General features: G+C 34.5%; 1 protein-coding gene across 4 annotated transcripts in view; it reads left to right on the top strand.

Moving 5' to 3' along the window:
* The window catches only part of neur (E3 ubiquitin-protein ligase neur), a 591,978-nt gene that overhangs the window by 491,778 nt on the left and 82,568 nt on the right, over window positions 1–17,632 (top strand). Inside the window, exon 1 of one of the 4 annotated variants that reach the window (XM_069813273.1) lies at window positions 15,252–15,531. The exons of the other annotated variants lie outside the window; for them this stretch is intronic. Coding sequence (XP_069669374.1) covers window positions 15,498–15,531 — 34 coding nt within the window. The 5' untranslated portion in view covers window positions 15,252–15,497. Of the gene's footprint in view, window positions 1–15,251; window positions 15,532–17,632 lie in introns of those variants that run through there. 4 annotated transcript variants of the gene reach the window in all.

Genomic DNA, 17,632 nt, shown 5'->3' with positions numbered 1-17,632 from the left:
ATGAATTTTATGTAATGTATTATTCACATATCGAAGAAAATGTTGAAGGAAAAAGTTTGTGTGAAGATTTAGTGGTTTTTCAATATATTTAACTATTTTTTCCCTTAATTTTCTGGAATTTACGAACCTAAATAAGTTATTTCTACAAAAATCATAGCTTAGTTTCTTTCATCGTTTAGAAATTCTGCTCTTTGATTGTTTAAACATAAATATGTCAGTTGGAGTTATTATTATTATTATTATTATTATTATTGTTATTGTTGTTATTATTATTATTATTGTTATTATTATTATTATTATTATTATTATTATTGTTATTATTATTATTGTTGTTGTTTTTATATTTCTCGATAGTAAACTTTATTTTCATAAGCATGTAGACTACTTACATTATAATAATGTAAGCAACTTATTTGTTCTCTGCACCTGACTCAACTTTACTCAACATTAGCAAGATCGGAACTAGAATCTGTATATGCAGTCTGGAATTCAATGAAAACTGGCACTGCTAAATTAAGAATAATCTGACTAAAATTCATGTCGTAGTATTTGTTTAGATTTCTGCCCAGTGACTCCAAAAACATTTATGAGAAAAACTGTGATTATTTCAAATGTCACAGTTTATATTTCATCCTCTGACAAGGGAAGGGTTTCGGCTCGAACAGGAATTTCGTATCCAAAATTTGTATATAGGCCCATCTTTACATCTCTGTAAAGCTCCCAAAAGCATTCGTTTGTGTAATGTGTGGTTTGTCTGTTAGAGCACTGTACAAGTTGAGGGGTGGGGAGAGCACTGCACAGGTTAAGAGGATGGGATACCTTATCCGTAAGCCTAGCCTAGCCTAGAAGCTAGTGCGAGTGGTAAAATGTCTAGATCCCATTTAAGAAAATTTTTCTCCAACGTTCTGTCTGAAAATATTGCAGCTACTCAAAAATGTACACTGTTGTGTGAGTCACTGAATGTGCACAAGGACACTACCTTAATAAATGAATCATTCCAAGGAATGTATGACCATTCCCCCTAGAAGAAACTAAATATTTCCAGCCTCTGGATATCTATTTCCTTAGACAATACAAAATATATGCTCGGAGGATAACAGATTGCATAAGGACTCTTGCTGAGAATCCAGAACTTAACTTGGAAAATCGAGTGTTTATAATGAAAATGCACTCTGTTATTCATAACCATTTGTCAGCTCCAGTATACTGCCCTATGCTTCATTATTCCTGGCAGTCAGCTGGTTACGTGAATCCTGGACAAATCTCGGACTTCAAAAATGTAATTCAGGTGGCATTTGATTTTTCAGCACGGGAGTGTGGTTCAGAAGATTGTTCAGGTGTTGCTTCTGCGTGTTGTGCTTATTGCTCTGCTCCATGCTGTTTCATGCATTTTATAGAGAATCCTCATGTGCATTTTTAAAGAAGTATGTTGACCAATACCAACCAAACGGAGAGTTACACAAATGAATGCTTTTACGGTTTTCATCACCATTGTGAGGTAAGCCTGTGTACAAATTTTTAACCAAAAATTCCTGTTCGAGCCGAAACCCTTCCCTTGTGAGTGGAGGGATGCTATCAAGATGACGGGTAAAGTGACTCCAGTACGCGCCATACCAGGCAGATCCAAAAACAGTAACCGCTGCAGGCGATGCTACAGCGAGATTGAAACACTAGCACATTGTATTGTATTGTATTGTATTCATTAACATTCCATGGTATTCATACATTCCTTACAGCAAGAATATGGAACAAGTCAAAAAACTTAATACTATTATAAAATCTTAATTCATAGTCACAGTCTAGGTGAAATATATACAGATGAGATTTACAATATAGTCTACTAGTACAACACAAAGTTTTAGTATCAATTTCATGAAGTGTTATTGAATATCATGAATTCATCTACAGAATAGAAGGCGTGAGAAATTAGGTACTTCTTCAATTTGGCTCTAAATAATTTTATGTTTTGAGTTTCATTTTTTATATCGATAGGGAGGCTGTTAAAAATTTTTACTGCCATATAACGCACTCCTTTTTGATAGCACGATAGACTTGCCGATGGAGTATGAAAGTCATTTTTTGACGTGTATTTATGCTATGAACTGTTGAATTAGTTACAAAGTTTTCACGATTACATACGAGGAAGATTATTAATGAAAAGATATACTGACAAGCCGTGGGCATTATTTGTAGTTTTTTGAAAATAGTCCTACACGATTCCCTAGATTTGGCACCTACTATTATTCTAATTACTCTTTTTTGTAATAGAAATATATTGTTACTATCTGTGGAATTTCCTCAGAATATTATTCCAAAACTCATTACCGAGTTGAAGTATGGAAAGTATATTGTTTTTAAGGTATTGATATTTACTATCTTTTGCATAGATCTAATAGCAAAACAAGCTGAATTTAGTTTGGGGGTAATTTCTTTAATATGATGTTTCCAATTTAACACATTATCGATTTTGAAGCCAAGAAATTTGGTTGTTGTTGTTGTTGTTTCTAATAGGGATCTATTATTAATTATTGCGCTTGAAATTTGTGAGGTTGAATATGGACAGGATTTAAATTGAATTATGTTACGATGAAAGAGTAATGGAACGGAGAAAAATTATCTCCGGCGCCGGGATTTGAACTCGGGTTTTCAGCTCTACGTGCTGATACTTTATCCACTAAGCCACACCGGATACAACCCCGGCGTCGGACAGAATTGTCTCCGAGTTCCAACTCTTGGGTTCCCTCCAGTGGCCGCCCTCTGCACTACGTCATAGATGTCTATGAACATAGGACCGAAGTCCACACATGTGCTGAGGTGCACTCGTTATGAGTGACTAGTTGGCCGGGATCCGACGGAATAAGCGCCGTCTTAAATCACGAAGTGATATACGCATATCATATATTATTTCAATGTACCGAAGTACATATGATATTTCCATGCAGATATTCTGCGTCATCATACGATGAAAGAGTAATGGAACGGAGAAAAATTCTCTCCGGCGCCGGCACTTGAACCCGGGTTTTCAGCTTTACGTGCTGATGCTTTATCCACTAAGCCACACCAGATACAACCCCGGCGTCGGACAGAATTGTCTCTTAGTGGATAAAGCATCAGCACGTAGAGCTGAAAACCCGGGTTCAAATCCCGGCGCCGGAGAGAATTTTTCTCCGTTCCATTACTCTTTCATCGTATGATGACGCAGAATATCTGCATGGAAATATCATATGTACTTCGGTACATTGAAATAATATATGAATTATGTTAGTTTTGTTACAATTTAATATCAATTTATTAACTGACAACCAGTCACATATTTTGAAGAGAATTTCCTCTGTTGAAGAGGATGTCTTGTGATCGACGTTCTAAGAAATAGATCCTCTAAGAAACATTACTCAGCTTCCTAATAGGCATAAACTTAATGAGAAAGCACGTGTCATCTTTGTGACGCTTATTTTTTCTTGACTGGGTCGCATCATGACTGAAGTTGAGTCGGCGCTGAGGAAGTACCGGGCGGAATGATACATTTTATACTTGGAAAATAAGGAGAGTTGCGTTTCGGTCTACGAGCAGCGTCGTTGCCTGCAATGTCCTCGAGCGCGCACAGACCAGCAATCTAGAGTCTCGTAATGAAATACACACTCTCTGGGAACTGTCAGACGACCTTCACATTCGATGGCCAAGTTTTTGTGAAGCCTCGCGTGGACTGCATTATTCCTACATGGCTTACGCAGACTGGAATTCCGAGATACGTGAAACTGGTTTCTTTTTCGGAATGTTCTCACCGTTGAAGTTGCAGTCGCTCAGTTCTCGGATCACTTAACTCATACTGGTTTTCGAAATGAGTTGGATTATACTTTTCCCATGTAATTCAACTTTTTATGGGTGTGAGCGGATTGAGTTTTGCTAGTTGGATCATTTATCAACGTTATGGAGCCACCTGCGTTTCTAAATTAGTTCGGCGTTTACTTCCTTATGTTAAAGGCAATATTTTCAAGTCTTAAAATGATTTATTATTATCGTAAACATTGTATATACATTAATTGATTTACTACAGACCCTCTAGTTCTGCTCTGGCTTCATCAGTCTATCACGCAGTCGGTGCGGTATTCAAGTCCTAAACTTGTATTTGGCGGACAAGGTTGCAATTGCGGTACTCCTCGAGGTCCTTTTATTTCCTTATTTACAAGAGAAGTATTAACATAATTTTATCCATTCTTCATTCCATTTTCATCTTGGTGAAATGCGGAGGGAGCTGCTGTAGGGATATTTGGGATTGCCTGCATGAAACCTGCATACGCAGCGAAACTTTGCACAGTCGATGGTGTACGTTGAGAGTGCGTAATAGTTTGTTATAATTGCAGTCGAAATCACAACTATAACTGGTATCATCGAAGTCACTACCGTAATTGTTATAATTGGAATCGAAAGTGCGACCATTACGTACATTAAGTCGAGAAACAAATTTTGAGATGGAAAATCAATAGGTTTATGAAGACATATTTTAATTATTTTCTCCTGTAATAAATAAAGTGGATTAAAATTGGATTTAAATGAGCTACCCCATCCTATAATTCCATACATAATTACCGATTGAAATAAAGTTAAATATATTGTACGTAATAAACTTATTGACAAGTAATTCCTCAATAAAACAAAATAGTATACTATTTTACGTAATTTATTACAAAGGTAATTAATGTGTTGGTTCCATTTTAAATGATTATCGAAAATTATGCTTAAATACTTCAACTTCAGAGTACTCTTTAATAATCAGACATTTACACTGTATAAGACAACAATCAGAATTATGTAATTTAATACTTAATATAGATGTAGGAGGTTTGTTACATTTTTCAGATAATGAGAATGGAATAATTATGGTTTTATTTTCGTTGATAGAAAGATAATTAATGTCAAACCATTTTTTTATTAATCTAAGTCCATTATTTGAATTATTATATGCATCATACCAGGTTTTTCCACCAAAAAGTAAAACTGTGTCATCTGCATAAGAATAGTGAACACCATTGTATTGTTGTAAGACAATTCTTAATAAGTCATTAATATATATTAAAAATAGAATAGGGCCTAGAACTGTGCCTTGGGGAACACCTATATTAATAATTAAAGGTTCACTTGAATAATTGTCAATTTTCGTTATTTGAATTCTGTCGTTAAGATAAGATTTTATTAAGTTTAAAGCATTACCTTTGATTCCTAATAAGTCTAATTTCTCAATTAAGATATCATGTTTCACTGTATCAAATGCTTTTCTTATGTCCAGGAAAATACCAATACATTTGTTATCTTGATCAAATTCTCTAACAATTTTTTTAGTAACTTGATATATTGCATTATCTGTACTGAATTTTTTTCGAAAACCAAATTGATTATCACTTAATATATTATGTTTATCAAGATAATTCATTAATCGAACTTTAATACATGAAAGTAATGATATTGGTCTATAATTGTTCATATTTCTTTTGTCTCCTGTTTTAAAAATAGGTTTCACAATTGCACTTTTTAATTTATGGAAATGCAGTCATAGTCGGTTACAGTTACAATCGAAATTGCAGTCATAGTCGTTATAATTACATCCTAAATCGCAGCGATAATCGTTATAATTATGATCGAAATCTTAGCTATAATTGTTGCAATTGTTGCATACACAATCGAAATAACAAACATAATAATCGTTGTAATTACTGAAGAAACCGCAGACATAATAATCCTTATGATTACACAACCATAATCACTGCAATGCAATAAAAATTACAGTCGTAATCGTTATAATCATTGAAGTCACAACCCACCAGCGTAATCCCTATAGAACCTAAGGCTCATAGTTTGTTCTAAGTTCAGTTCTATAGAACTTAAAGCATCTCTCTCCGTCTTGCACGGAGTTCTTCTATTGATCTTGTGCTTTCGGTTAATAGGCCATTTCCAAGTCTTTAGTGATACGCCCTTTTTTCTCCCATTGCCTCTACTGATTTATTCTCAAATTTCCGTTTATTACTTCAATTATATTCTTATCTCCTAATGCAATTTCCTCTGCTGTGCTGAAGAATCCAATCTCTGATGCCTGTAGTGGGTAGACAGCGACTCTGCCCACGCGAGCTACAGGTTCCTGCGGCCCGGGAGATGGCAACCTGGAAAGGGCGTGGTAGACAGGACTCCTAGGCGACGCACGTGCCAATATACCTGGGAGAACAACCCCAGAACTATTTCCTGTTCCTGAAGGATGGGTCTCAGCGTAGAATGATAAATACTAATAAGCGTCAAGGAAGTATAAGGTCATTCGAAAGAAACTTAAATCTTCAAAGCTTTATACATATTTGAGGTAAAAAAGGCACAACTGTGATAGGCAAACAATGAGGTTTAGTTTTTTTCAAAACATTGAGAATATGTCCGCCGTTCTCTCTTTAGCAAACACAATTTTTTCAGCAACGCCATGCGATCTAAATTAGAACACTCGAGTAACACACATTTGCAAAAAAAATATTTTCTCAACTTCACTCCTTGTTCCATATGAAAGAATTTCTATCAGTTAGTCTAAAAAAGAATCTTATTCAGACGCTTGTAATGCCCTATTTTGATTATTGCGATTCCTTGCTAACTAATGTAAGTTCACTCTTAGCTGAGAGACTACAACGTGTTCATAATGTGTGCATACGATTCATCTGCAATACTCGTAAATTTGATCATATAACACCTTCCCTCCAGTTACTTTCATGGGTGCGTCTGAAGGAACGAAGAACAATACATTCACTGTCTCTTCTGTTTAGAATCATGCATACATCTACTCCGAATTATCTGTTATCGCGCTTTCAATTTCTTACAACTCTTCGAAACCGACATCAAGCACTTATTTCTATCCCTCATCATAGAACTTCTTTATACTCATCTTCCTATACTGTAGAAATACCTCGCCTCTGGAATTCGTTACCTAATGACGTCAGGGACTGCCGGACTTTATCACAATTCAAAATTAAATTGGAAAATTTTGTTTTAGTTAATGTTTTTAGGTATTGCTAGAAGTATTGATTTGTGTTTTTTTTTTCTTTTTTAATCTAGATTAAAATTGCAAGTTTCTTGTTTATGTTAGTTAATTAGTTAGGATAGAATTAATTATGATACTTAATCACTCATTTAAAGTTTGTGTGACTGCAACCTGTGTATATTTTTGTGTGGCTTTACTTTGTTTATAGTGTTTTTTCTTTCTCTCTTTATTTCTTGTGTAGCTTTATTTTGTATATAGTGTATTCTTTTCTCTCCTGATGGCCTTAACTACACCAGAATAAATAAATAAACAAATAAATAAATGCACAGAATTTTGCAGAAAATCTCTTGGAATATTTCCAATTTTCTGCGAGATAGTATCGTTCAGTTATTGTAGGAACCTTGGGTGTGTCACGAAAATTCGTTCTTCAAGGTAGCCTCGCAACCAAAAATCGGCAGGATCTGGAGATCGGGGAGACCATATTGTTGTAAAATACCACAGATGAAAGATCGCCAAACATCTGTGTAATTGTTTTTCGGGGGTGCGCCATCTTCCATGAAGATTGTTTTCCAGGTCGTCATTTCTCAGTGTACGGGATAATGAAGGTGTAGGAGACTGTAGTAGCGGTTCTTGTATACTTTGGGTCTATATTCCTTCTATTTTCTTCTTCGAGGAAATATGAACCAATGTACTTTCATATCATGAAGAGCTTGTTCAGTTAAAACCTGGAGGTTATTTTCTGACCAAATTATGCAGTTACGTGTTAACTCAACCATTAACAAAGAAGTGTGCTTCGTCTGTTCAGGAAACATTGTCTAGTTAGCGATTAAGTTAAATCTCTGGTAGTCCAAATAAATTATGATATACATTTTTCTGCTCGTCACTTTGAGTGCGAACACTGGTTTTAGTTTATGTTGGTACAGATTGGAGAATTCTAAGAAAACATCTTAAACTACTATAACTTATTTGAAGGTGCTGGACACGTAACATTACTAATTCCACAATAATTATTTCTATTGATTCTAATACTCACATGAACCACCTCGGCTGCAGTGACGTCACTGATTACTAGGGCTAGGATTTTGATGAAATTGCATCTTTTTTCTAGTAAGCCAGAAACATAGCTGCTTTAGTAGGCCCTATTTATATGTTATGTGATAAACTGAGCGTTTTAAAATATATTTGTTAGGGCATTTTTTGCATCTTTTACCTCTTACAACTCATAAGAGCATTTTTTTGTTTTATTCGGTCATTTTTGGGGTATTTTCATTTAATTTTGGCCATAAATCCCCATTATTAATGTAAAATATTATTTATTTCCTTTGATATTTTCTCTACATATTTTTTCAATTAATATCCATTATTTTGTATATTATTTTAATCGTTTTTCTAAAGAAATCTTGTCATTTTAACGTAGTACACCCCCACGTAATGGATCAGTCCAACCATCTCTTCAATATAGACTCATCTATACCTGCTAGTTCCGGATAAGAGTGGCCTTGTGGTGGACTACATGGAACTACATCAGGTGATATAATTTTAAAGTGTACTACCGGTACTTAGAAAAATTATGTGAAATTAAATAAACTTGAATGTTGGTACTAGTCTAAATATTAATATTCCTATTAAGCTAATTGTGTAAGATCAATTTTAGGGCATTTTTAAGGGCAATTTTTTTAAGATTTTTAGTTCATAAATGCATTATTTTAAGACATTTTTTCATGATTTGTAGGTCATCAAAATCCTAGCCCTACCGATTACCTTCGATCTTTCTGATTTGTTCTTATCAGCAACTGATTCAGTCAGACCTCCCGATTCCCCTTAATTATAAATGGAACATGTACCTTCTCTTAAATTGTTAAGTGTTCTAAATAAAAATATAAAATTTTCTCAAGCTTGGAGAATGACTTCTATTGCATTTATAATAGCACTGGACCAGCTGTATTCTAACATTTAATGATAGAACCATGGCTTCAATCTTCAAATTTCTTGTAGCGATACTAATAAAATCATTAATGTTTTAATGAACAATTCGATAACTGTGTATAAGCAAAGAATAACAAATTAAAAATATTCAGTGTTTGCCCAACATACTAATGTTTTTCGTTAGCTTATTTTTAAAATCTCGTAACTGCGTTTGAGGAAATTGAACAAGAGACAAAGTAACTTCTTACTCTTTTTATACTCCCGTTTACATTTATTTTATGCATTTGTTATTGAGGAGCCCATTTTCAAAAGTCTCCTGTCCACCTGATAATCGAAATTGAGCTTTCTGTGTTCATGGCTTCTTCAAATATAGAACTGTCACGATTTGGTTTCAAAACGCCCCCTAAACCACTAAAATCTTATGTTAAAAGTGACTATTGGAATCAAACTTACTCTTGTAAACAGCAAAAATTGCGACAAAATATTGTTTTCAGATTTGGAATAAAAGTATCTCATACTCACATTTGATTCTAAATGCACCCAGACTCTTTGATTTCATAATGTTTCTTACACAGCTGGTAAGAAATTTTAGATCTAAAAACGTTTTTTGTGATTCCCCACAAAGTTACAGGAATGGACAAGGGTAGTTTTGAAAATAAGCTCCTCGTTTATAACATATAGAAACATTTGTAGGTTTAAGAGATTTTATCAGGAAAAACGTTTTGAAAATATGATATGATATATGATATAATATGATATGATATGATATGATACATGATATGATATGATACATGATATATGATATATATGATATGATATGATATGATATGATATGATATGATATGATATATGATATGATATGATATGATATATGATATGATATATGATATGATACGATACGATACGATATATGATATGATATATGATATAATATGATATGATATGATATATGATATATGATATGATATATGATATGATATATGATATATGATATGATATGATATGATATGATATGATATGATATGATATGATATGATATGATATGATATGATATGATATGATATGATATGATATGATATGATATGATATATGATATGATATATGATATGATATATGATATGATATATGATATGATATATGATATGATATATGATATGATATATGATATGATATGATATGATATGATATGATATGATATGATATGATATGATATGATATATGATATGATATATGATATGATATATGATATGATATATGATATGATATATGATATGATATATGATATGATATATGATATGATATATGATATGATATATGATATGATATATGATATGATATATGATATATGATATGATATATGATATGATATATGATATGATATATGATATGATATATGATATGATATATGATATGATATATGATATGATATATGATATGATATGATATGATATGATATGATATGATATGATATGATATGATATGATATGATATGATACGATACGATATGATATATGATACGATACGATATGATATGATATATGATACGATACGATATATATATGATATATATGATATGATATATATATATATGATATGATACGATACGATACGATATGATATGATATATGATACGATACGATATATATATGATATATATGATATGATATATATATATGATTTGATATGATATGATATATGATATATGATATATGATGTATGATACGATATGATATGATATATATATATATCATATATATATGATATGATATATGATATGATATGATATATGATATGATATGATATATGATATGATATGATATGATATATGATATGATATATGATATGATATGATACATGATATGATATGATACATGATATGATATGATATATGATATGATATATTTATTTGTCAGTCAACTTTACAATTCACAGTTATGGTGGACCTTCACATTTCTGTTTTTCGATCCACCGTCCCTTTAATACATACAACTCTTTTCTATTAATGTATTCTTTGCCGAGAATTTCTTGATTACTTTCTAATGTTCTGTTATAACTGAATTGCTCTATGTCCTTCCCTCTCTATCCTCTTCTATTCTCTTCCTCCTACCTAGACTGTCTCCCTTCCATTTCTCGCTCACCTATTAAATATTGCATATTCCTTCCTTAATAATTTGCATTTTTTATTTATTTTCTTCTCTACCCTCACATCCTACCTACTCTTAATCATTATTTTCCAGCTATTTTATTCTACATTACTTGCTAACTTTTCCGTTTACTCTATTTTACAACACTTACATCACTTTTTTTTTTCTATCCTCTGTTTATTTATGTATTGGTCTCATTCTCTTCGCTTCACTCCTAAATTTCCTATCTCTTTCCATAAATTTATTTCTGTAATACTCCTAGTTATAGTAGCCCTGATACTACTCCCAACCCATAACATTGAAAAACATGAAATATCTAATTCACTTAATTACACTTGCAATTTCTCTCTCATTCCACTTCTCATTTGTTCAGATTTTTTTTTATTTTGAAAATATAGACATATATCGACATTCGGGAAAAATTGGACTTACGGAGTTTTAGAAGTAAACCGACGTTTTAATTTTTCTACCTTAAATGTTACAGTATTTAAAATTGAAAATGTTCTTATAGAAGCATTAAATGACGATGAGAAAATTCGCAGACGATGTTTGTTTCATTTTAAAATTTCATGTATTTCGTCCAACATAATAGATCATAATAGCAGTTGGGATGAACATTAATTTCAAACCATGTAAGCATCCAGCTGTGCCCAATTTCTGTACAGGTTCATCGGAGCGATTGTTGTTACATCTGAGGAGGTTCAAGTTCTCATACTCCTTTTCTCTCTCTTGCACAGTTTCTCTCTCTCTCTCTTACGAAGACGCACTCTCTTTCTCTCTGATGTCTCGAGTCACGAATTTCTTCGACATAGACAATGTTTAGCCTACCACATGCTCAGACAAGGAAACTTGGATACGTACTAACTCCGAGAATTTCAGAACCACTGCTTCATATCCTTCTATCATGTACGAATCCGCGTTACAATCGTTTTTTTTTTCTTCTTTTTTTTTAATATTTGGTGTTTGATTATACATTTCTTGTCAATAGAATATTGAAATTTTCTCTTCATTGTTTTGTGTTTCATGTCTTTATTTAGGTTTTCTTGTGCTTTTGGGAGAATCATTTGAATGTTCCCCTCCATTTTAGTTCAGATGTTCCTGCGAATCTTTATACAGGCCCGCCATTGGTCCCTATCCAGAGCTAGATTAATCCATTCTCTATCATCATATTCCACCTCCCTCAAATCCATTTTAATATTATCTTCCCATCTACGTCTCGGCCTCCCTAAAGGTCTTTTTCCCTCCGGCTTCCCAACTAACACTCTATATGCATTTCTGGATTCGCCCATACGTGCTACATGCCCTGTCCATCTCAAACGTCTGGATTTAATGTTCCTAATTATGTCAGATGAAGAATACAATGCGTGCAGTTCCGTGTTGTGTAACTTTCTCCATTCTCCTGTAACTTCATCCCTCTTAGCCCCAAATATTTTCCTAAGCACCTTATTCTCAAACTCCCTTAACCTATGTTCCTCTCTCAAAGTGAGAGTCCAAGTTTCACAACCATAAAGAACAACCGGTAATATAATTTTTTTATAAATTCTAACTTTCAGATTTTTTGACAGCAGACTAGATGATAAAAGCTTCTCAACCGAATAATAACAGGCATTTCCCATATTTATTCTGTGTTTAATTTCCTCCCGAGTATCATTTATATTTGTTACTGTTGCTCCAAGATATTTGAACTTCTCTATCTCTTCAAAAGATAAATTTCCAATTTTTATATTTCCATTTCGTACAATATTCTTGTCACGAGACATAATCATATACTTTGTCTTTTCGGGATTTACTTCCAAACCTATCTCTTTACGTGCGTCCAGTAAAATTCCCGTGTTTTCCCTAATCGTTTGTGGATTTTCTCCTAACATATTCACGTCATCTGCATAGACAAGCAGCTGATGTAACCCGTTCAATTCCAAACCCTGTCTGTTATCCTGGACTTTCCTAATGGCGTATTCTAGAGCAAAGTTAAAAAGTAAAGGTGATAGTGCATCTCCTTGCTTTAGCCGACAGTGAATTGGAAACGCATCTGACAGAAACTGACCTATACGAACTCAGCTGTATTCTGAAATTGTTTTAGTAACATTAATTTTTGGCACAGTTCCTACAACACGATATTAGAAATAAGGGTGACGAACATAATCTTATTATAGGCCTAAGGTACTAATGCAAGCAGTCTTATATTCGTCTTCATTGTTATGACGTCACTTGTAAACATTTACTAATAATGTAGATGGCGTTATAAATACATTTTTGGAGCAGAAAGAGGAACTCCATGCTTTACATTAACTTTCAGTTGTGATTTGTAGTGTATAATACAGGGACATCATTTTATTTTTACTTCACTTTTTATTGTACCTGAGTTTTTGAATGTACTTCACTCCCACCCCCTCTACTATTAAACTTCCAACCGTTCTCCACATAGAACCGAGGCCGCGTATGCAGTACTGAGTTAGTGAGTATAGTACGTTCCAGAAATATGTTCGCGTTTTCCAGTGACGAAAGAGCTTTCAATATTCAATCATATTTTCGCACAGGTACTGTCGTCCGTTTGCCTATGTCGCATCCCGGTTTCCCCCCCTGCTTCTGTTCGCTCCTCTGTAAAGTCTAGTAGCTGGGCTGTCTTAGCTCTTTTCTGAGAACATTAATTTCTGTTAGGAATTGGACGTCTGCGTAATATTATACAAGTGTTTAAAATAACTTAAATAAAAGGACCTCGTTAAGTAATTAACTGTCACGTGATTCCCCCCCCCTTTTCTACGACCCTGCGACAAAACCACTTGAACGGACAGTAGATAGCATTTCTGAGTAATTTTATCTTTTCGGATCGGGCAGAAGTGAAGATTAAATTTACAGTACGTAAAGTCTCTTTTATAGAGTAGGTACAGAATTATTTCAACATGAGTTACTCGTACGAAGGACGAAACTGGTAATTGGAATTAGGTACAATAGTCTATAGTGCGATAATATGCACATTAGAACTGAAGCCTGTATCGAAATGAACGGCCACCATTTTCAAAAATGTGTTTAAATATCAATATTATTATGATTTTTCAATTTAACTTCATTCTCTATATTGTACGCTAATGTGCTGTAACAGTACAATATACACTGCATAATTAATAAGTCCGAATGGATTCGTGAGTAAAAGCACTAAGTGTTAATACAGTACTATACTTTGATTAAACAAAAACCTAATGAAAATTATCAAACTCAAAATTGCGATATTTTCTAGTTTACATAAATGGATGAACTACTTTTCTTCCCTCCTGTACCTAGAAAAGTGATTTGTATTTTATGCCAGTATCATCGAACTCCAGTCTTGGAAGGGGGAGCAAGCGGTGTTTCCGGTTCTAGATCTTTAATCCAAAGATATAGACAGGTTAATATTAGAAATGTTAGTAAAACTAAAGTGATGTCCCTGTACTATACTACTATAGTTTTGTGGAATAAGGCCCATATTTCTCGAATGTTGAGCGTATAAACGTAGAATTATTGTTTACCCAGCAAGATTACACAAGAAGAGTCTGTCAGGATCTTTAATTCGGATGTACTACACAATTAAGCAAACAGGAAGTGCACCGCGTTTGTGATCTATGCGAGGTCTCCAAGACTGGCTGGCTTTGTCGTTGGACGTTTCTTCTCTTCGGGCTATTGGCTAGGTTGTGTCCGGAACTTAGCGTCCGTGAATAGCTGGAACCCGCCTCCGATTGTACTAGAAAGCGCGTAACAGATATAAAACTTTCTGCCGGCCTCAAAAGGTCGCGCTTTGCGGTCTCCCGTTAACACTACAATGTAGACCAGTATTGTTTGTTGAAATTCCGAACACAAATGTATGAAACTGAAGCAGGAGCATGGACGTTGAGGCATTCCGTCTTAGAGTCAAGGTCGACCGTTGCCTCCGGGCGCATATCTCTTCAAGGAAGACCATGGGAATGGAAGAAAAATAAAATAGTAACCAAGATATGACGTCATTTTTTTTTTTCCCGAGACGGTTGTACGTCACACAATGTCGTTTAGTGATATCGGGCGAGAATAAAGCTTACTGGGGGGGATTTTTAACTTGAAGGATTTTGCATCGGTTTAGCGTGAGTCAGCTAATGATGTCTTGGAATAGTGGGGTTATTCCAGGACGACAGCTCGCCGGGCACAAACACCTTGAGCGCCGGGTCTGTTAGTGACTACCTTGTCCGCGGCGAGTGGCTTGCCTTGCTGTGTGTATGCAGTTCTCATTCAAGTACTTTTTAAAGCCTGGCTACTTTTTTATTTGTCGAGGATGTTGTTCATTGGACCCTGATCCAAACAGTGACATCAGTGCTTAGCGAGGCTTCAAGCTGTGTGGTTAGGACATGGTCTAGTGTGCGTCGTCGGAGTTTTCTGTGTGCCCGTGCCTGTAATTAGTGATCCCAAACGCAACGGAAGTGATGGTGGTCGTGTTCTACCCAAGTGGTGTAGCAGGTATTTATCTCAATGCTTCTTTCCTGTTCTTGTTTGCTTTATTATTCCAACTAGGTGAGTAAAAAAATTAACTATGCATTTCAATTATAAAGAATGTGCCAAGAAGGCTTTTTTTAATGGCACCATGTAGGCTACTTATTTTTTCATTTTTGGATTCTTCAGGCATCAAAGCATTTAGAATCGTATCTTCTTTTTACTGTTTATAAACTATTATTATATAAAAATTGACTCAAATTAAATTCATGATTCCAACTTTTAACTAGCAATATTTACAGAAATACACGTCGGCGGAAGATAAATCACAGTGCAACACAATCCCCGCGATCAGACGCTACCACTAATATGTGCAAACAGTGACGTAGCTAGGAATTTAAGATGGGGAGGGGCTAAGTTTTGGGAACGTCACTTGGTAAAATTTGCCTATCACTATGCAACATATTATAATTATTATTTATTGTTTGATACTCTGAAATTTATAATTAATTTACACTCTTATTTTTTATTTACTTATTTATTTATTTACTAATTTACTTATTTATTTATTTACTCATTTATTTATTTATTTATTTATTTATTCATCTATCTATCTATCTATCTATCTATCTATCTATCTATCTATCTATCTATCTATCTATCTATCTATCTATCTATCTATCTATCTATCTATCTATCTATCTATCTATCTATCTATCTATCTATCTATCTATCTATCTATCTATCTATCTATCTCTATATCTATCTATCTCTATATCTATCTATCTCTATATCTATCTATCTATCTATCTATCTATCTATCTATCTATCTATCTATCTATCTATCTATCTATCTATCTATCTATCTATCTATCTATCTATCTATCTATCTATCTATCTATCTATCTATCTATCTATCTATCTCTCTCTGTCTGTCTGTCTGTCTGTCTGTCTGTCTATCCATCTATGTATCTATCTGTGTATCTATTTATCTATTTTAGTTTTTAAATGGAAATATAAGAATTGGAAATTGATCCTTTCAAGAGGTGGAAAAATTCAAATACCAGGGAGCAACAGTAACAAATATAAATGATACTCGAAAGGAAATTAAACACAGAATGAATATGGGAAATGCCTGTTATTGTTCGGTTGAGGAGCTTTTATCATCAAGTCTGCTGTCAAAAAATCTGAAAGTTAGAATTTATAAAACAGTTATATTACCGGTTATTCTTTATGGTCGTGAAACTTGGACTCTCACTTTGAGAGAGGAACATAGGTTAAGGGTGTTTGAGAATAAGTTGCTTAGGAAAATATTTGGGGCTAAGAGGGATGAAATTACAGGAGAATGGAGAAAGTTACACAACACAGTACTGCACGCAATGTATTCTTCACCTGACATAGTTAGGAACATTACATCCAGATGTTTGAGATGGGCAGAGCATGTAGCACCTATGGGCGAATCCAGAAATGCAGAGTGTTAGTTGGGAGGCCGGAGGGAAATAGACCTCTGGGGAGGCCGAGACGTAAATGGGAAGATAATATTAAAATGGATTTGAGGGAGGTGGGATATGATGGTAGAGAATGGATTAATCTTGCTCAGGATGGGGACCAATGGCAGGCTTATGTGAGGGCGGCAATGAACCTCCGGGTTCCTTAAAAGCCAGTAAGTAAGTGTAATAATAATAATAATCCGTGACTGTACAACCCATAAAGGGCCAAGACCGACCAGCCGGCTGCTGGCCTCACGGCCACATGCCGAAGCAGAGGTAGGCGATCATCCAACCAGAATGGAGGTATCTTGTGGTTAGCACGATGAACCTCCTAGCCGTTATAGCTGGTTTGCGTTACCGGATTTCGCTACCTATCGTATCCCCCCAAGTTCATCACGATGCTGGGTGGGCACCGGTCCCATACACTGGACGAAATTTCGTGACAAAATTTCTTCCCCCGTGAGGACTCGAACCAGCGCGCATTCCTTAACGCGAGTCCTAGGCAGGATGCCTTAGACCACGACGCCACGGCGCGGGATGTTCAATTTAAGTACCTTATTCTAATGCGAGAGAGGGTAAAAGCGTAGTCCAATCCTTGTTTATTATGGAGTTGATAAATATTCTTTCAAACTACTGTA

This window comes from Periplaneta americana, chromosome 1 (genome assembly GCF_040183065.1).
Source record: "Periplaneta americana isolate PAMFEO1 chromosome 1, P.americana_PAMFEO1_priV1, whole genome shotgun sequence".
Taxonomy (NCBI): domain Eukaryota; kingdom Metazoa; phylum Arthropoda; class Insecta; order Blattodea; family Blattidae; genus Periplaneta; species Periplaneta americana.
Note: the sequence above shows the minus strand (reverse complement) of the source record. Positions and strands in the feature narration are given on the sequence as shown.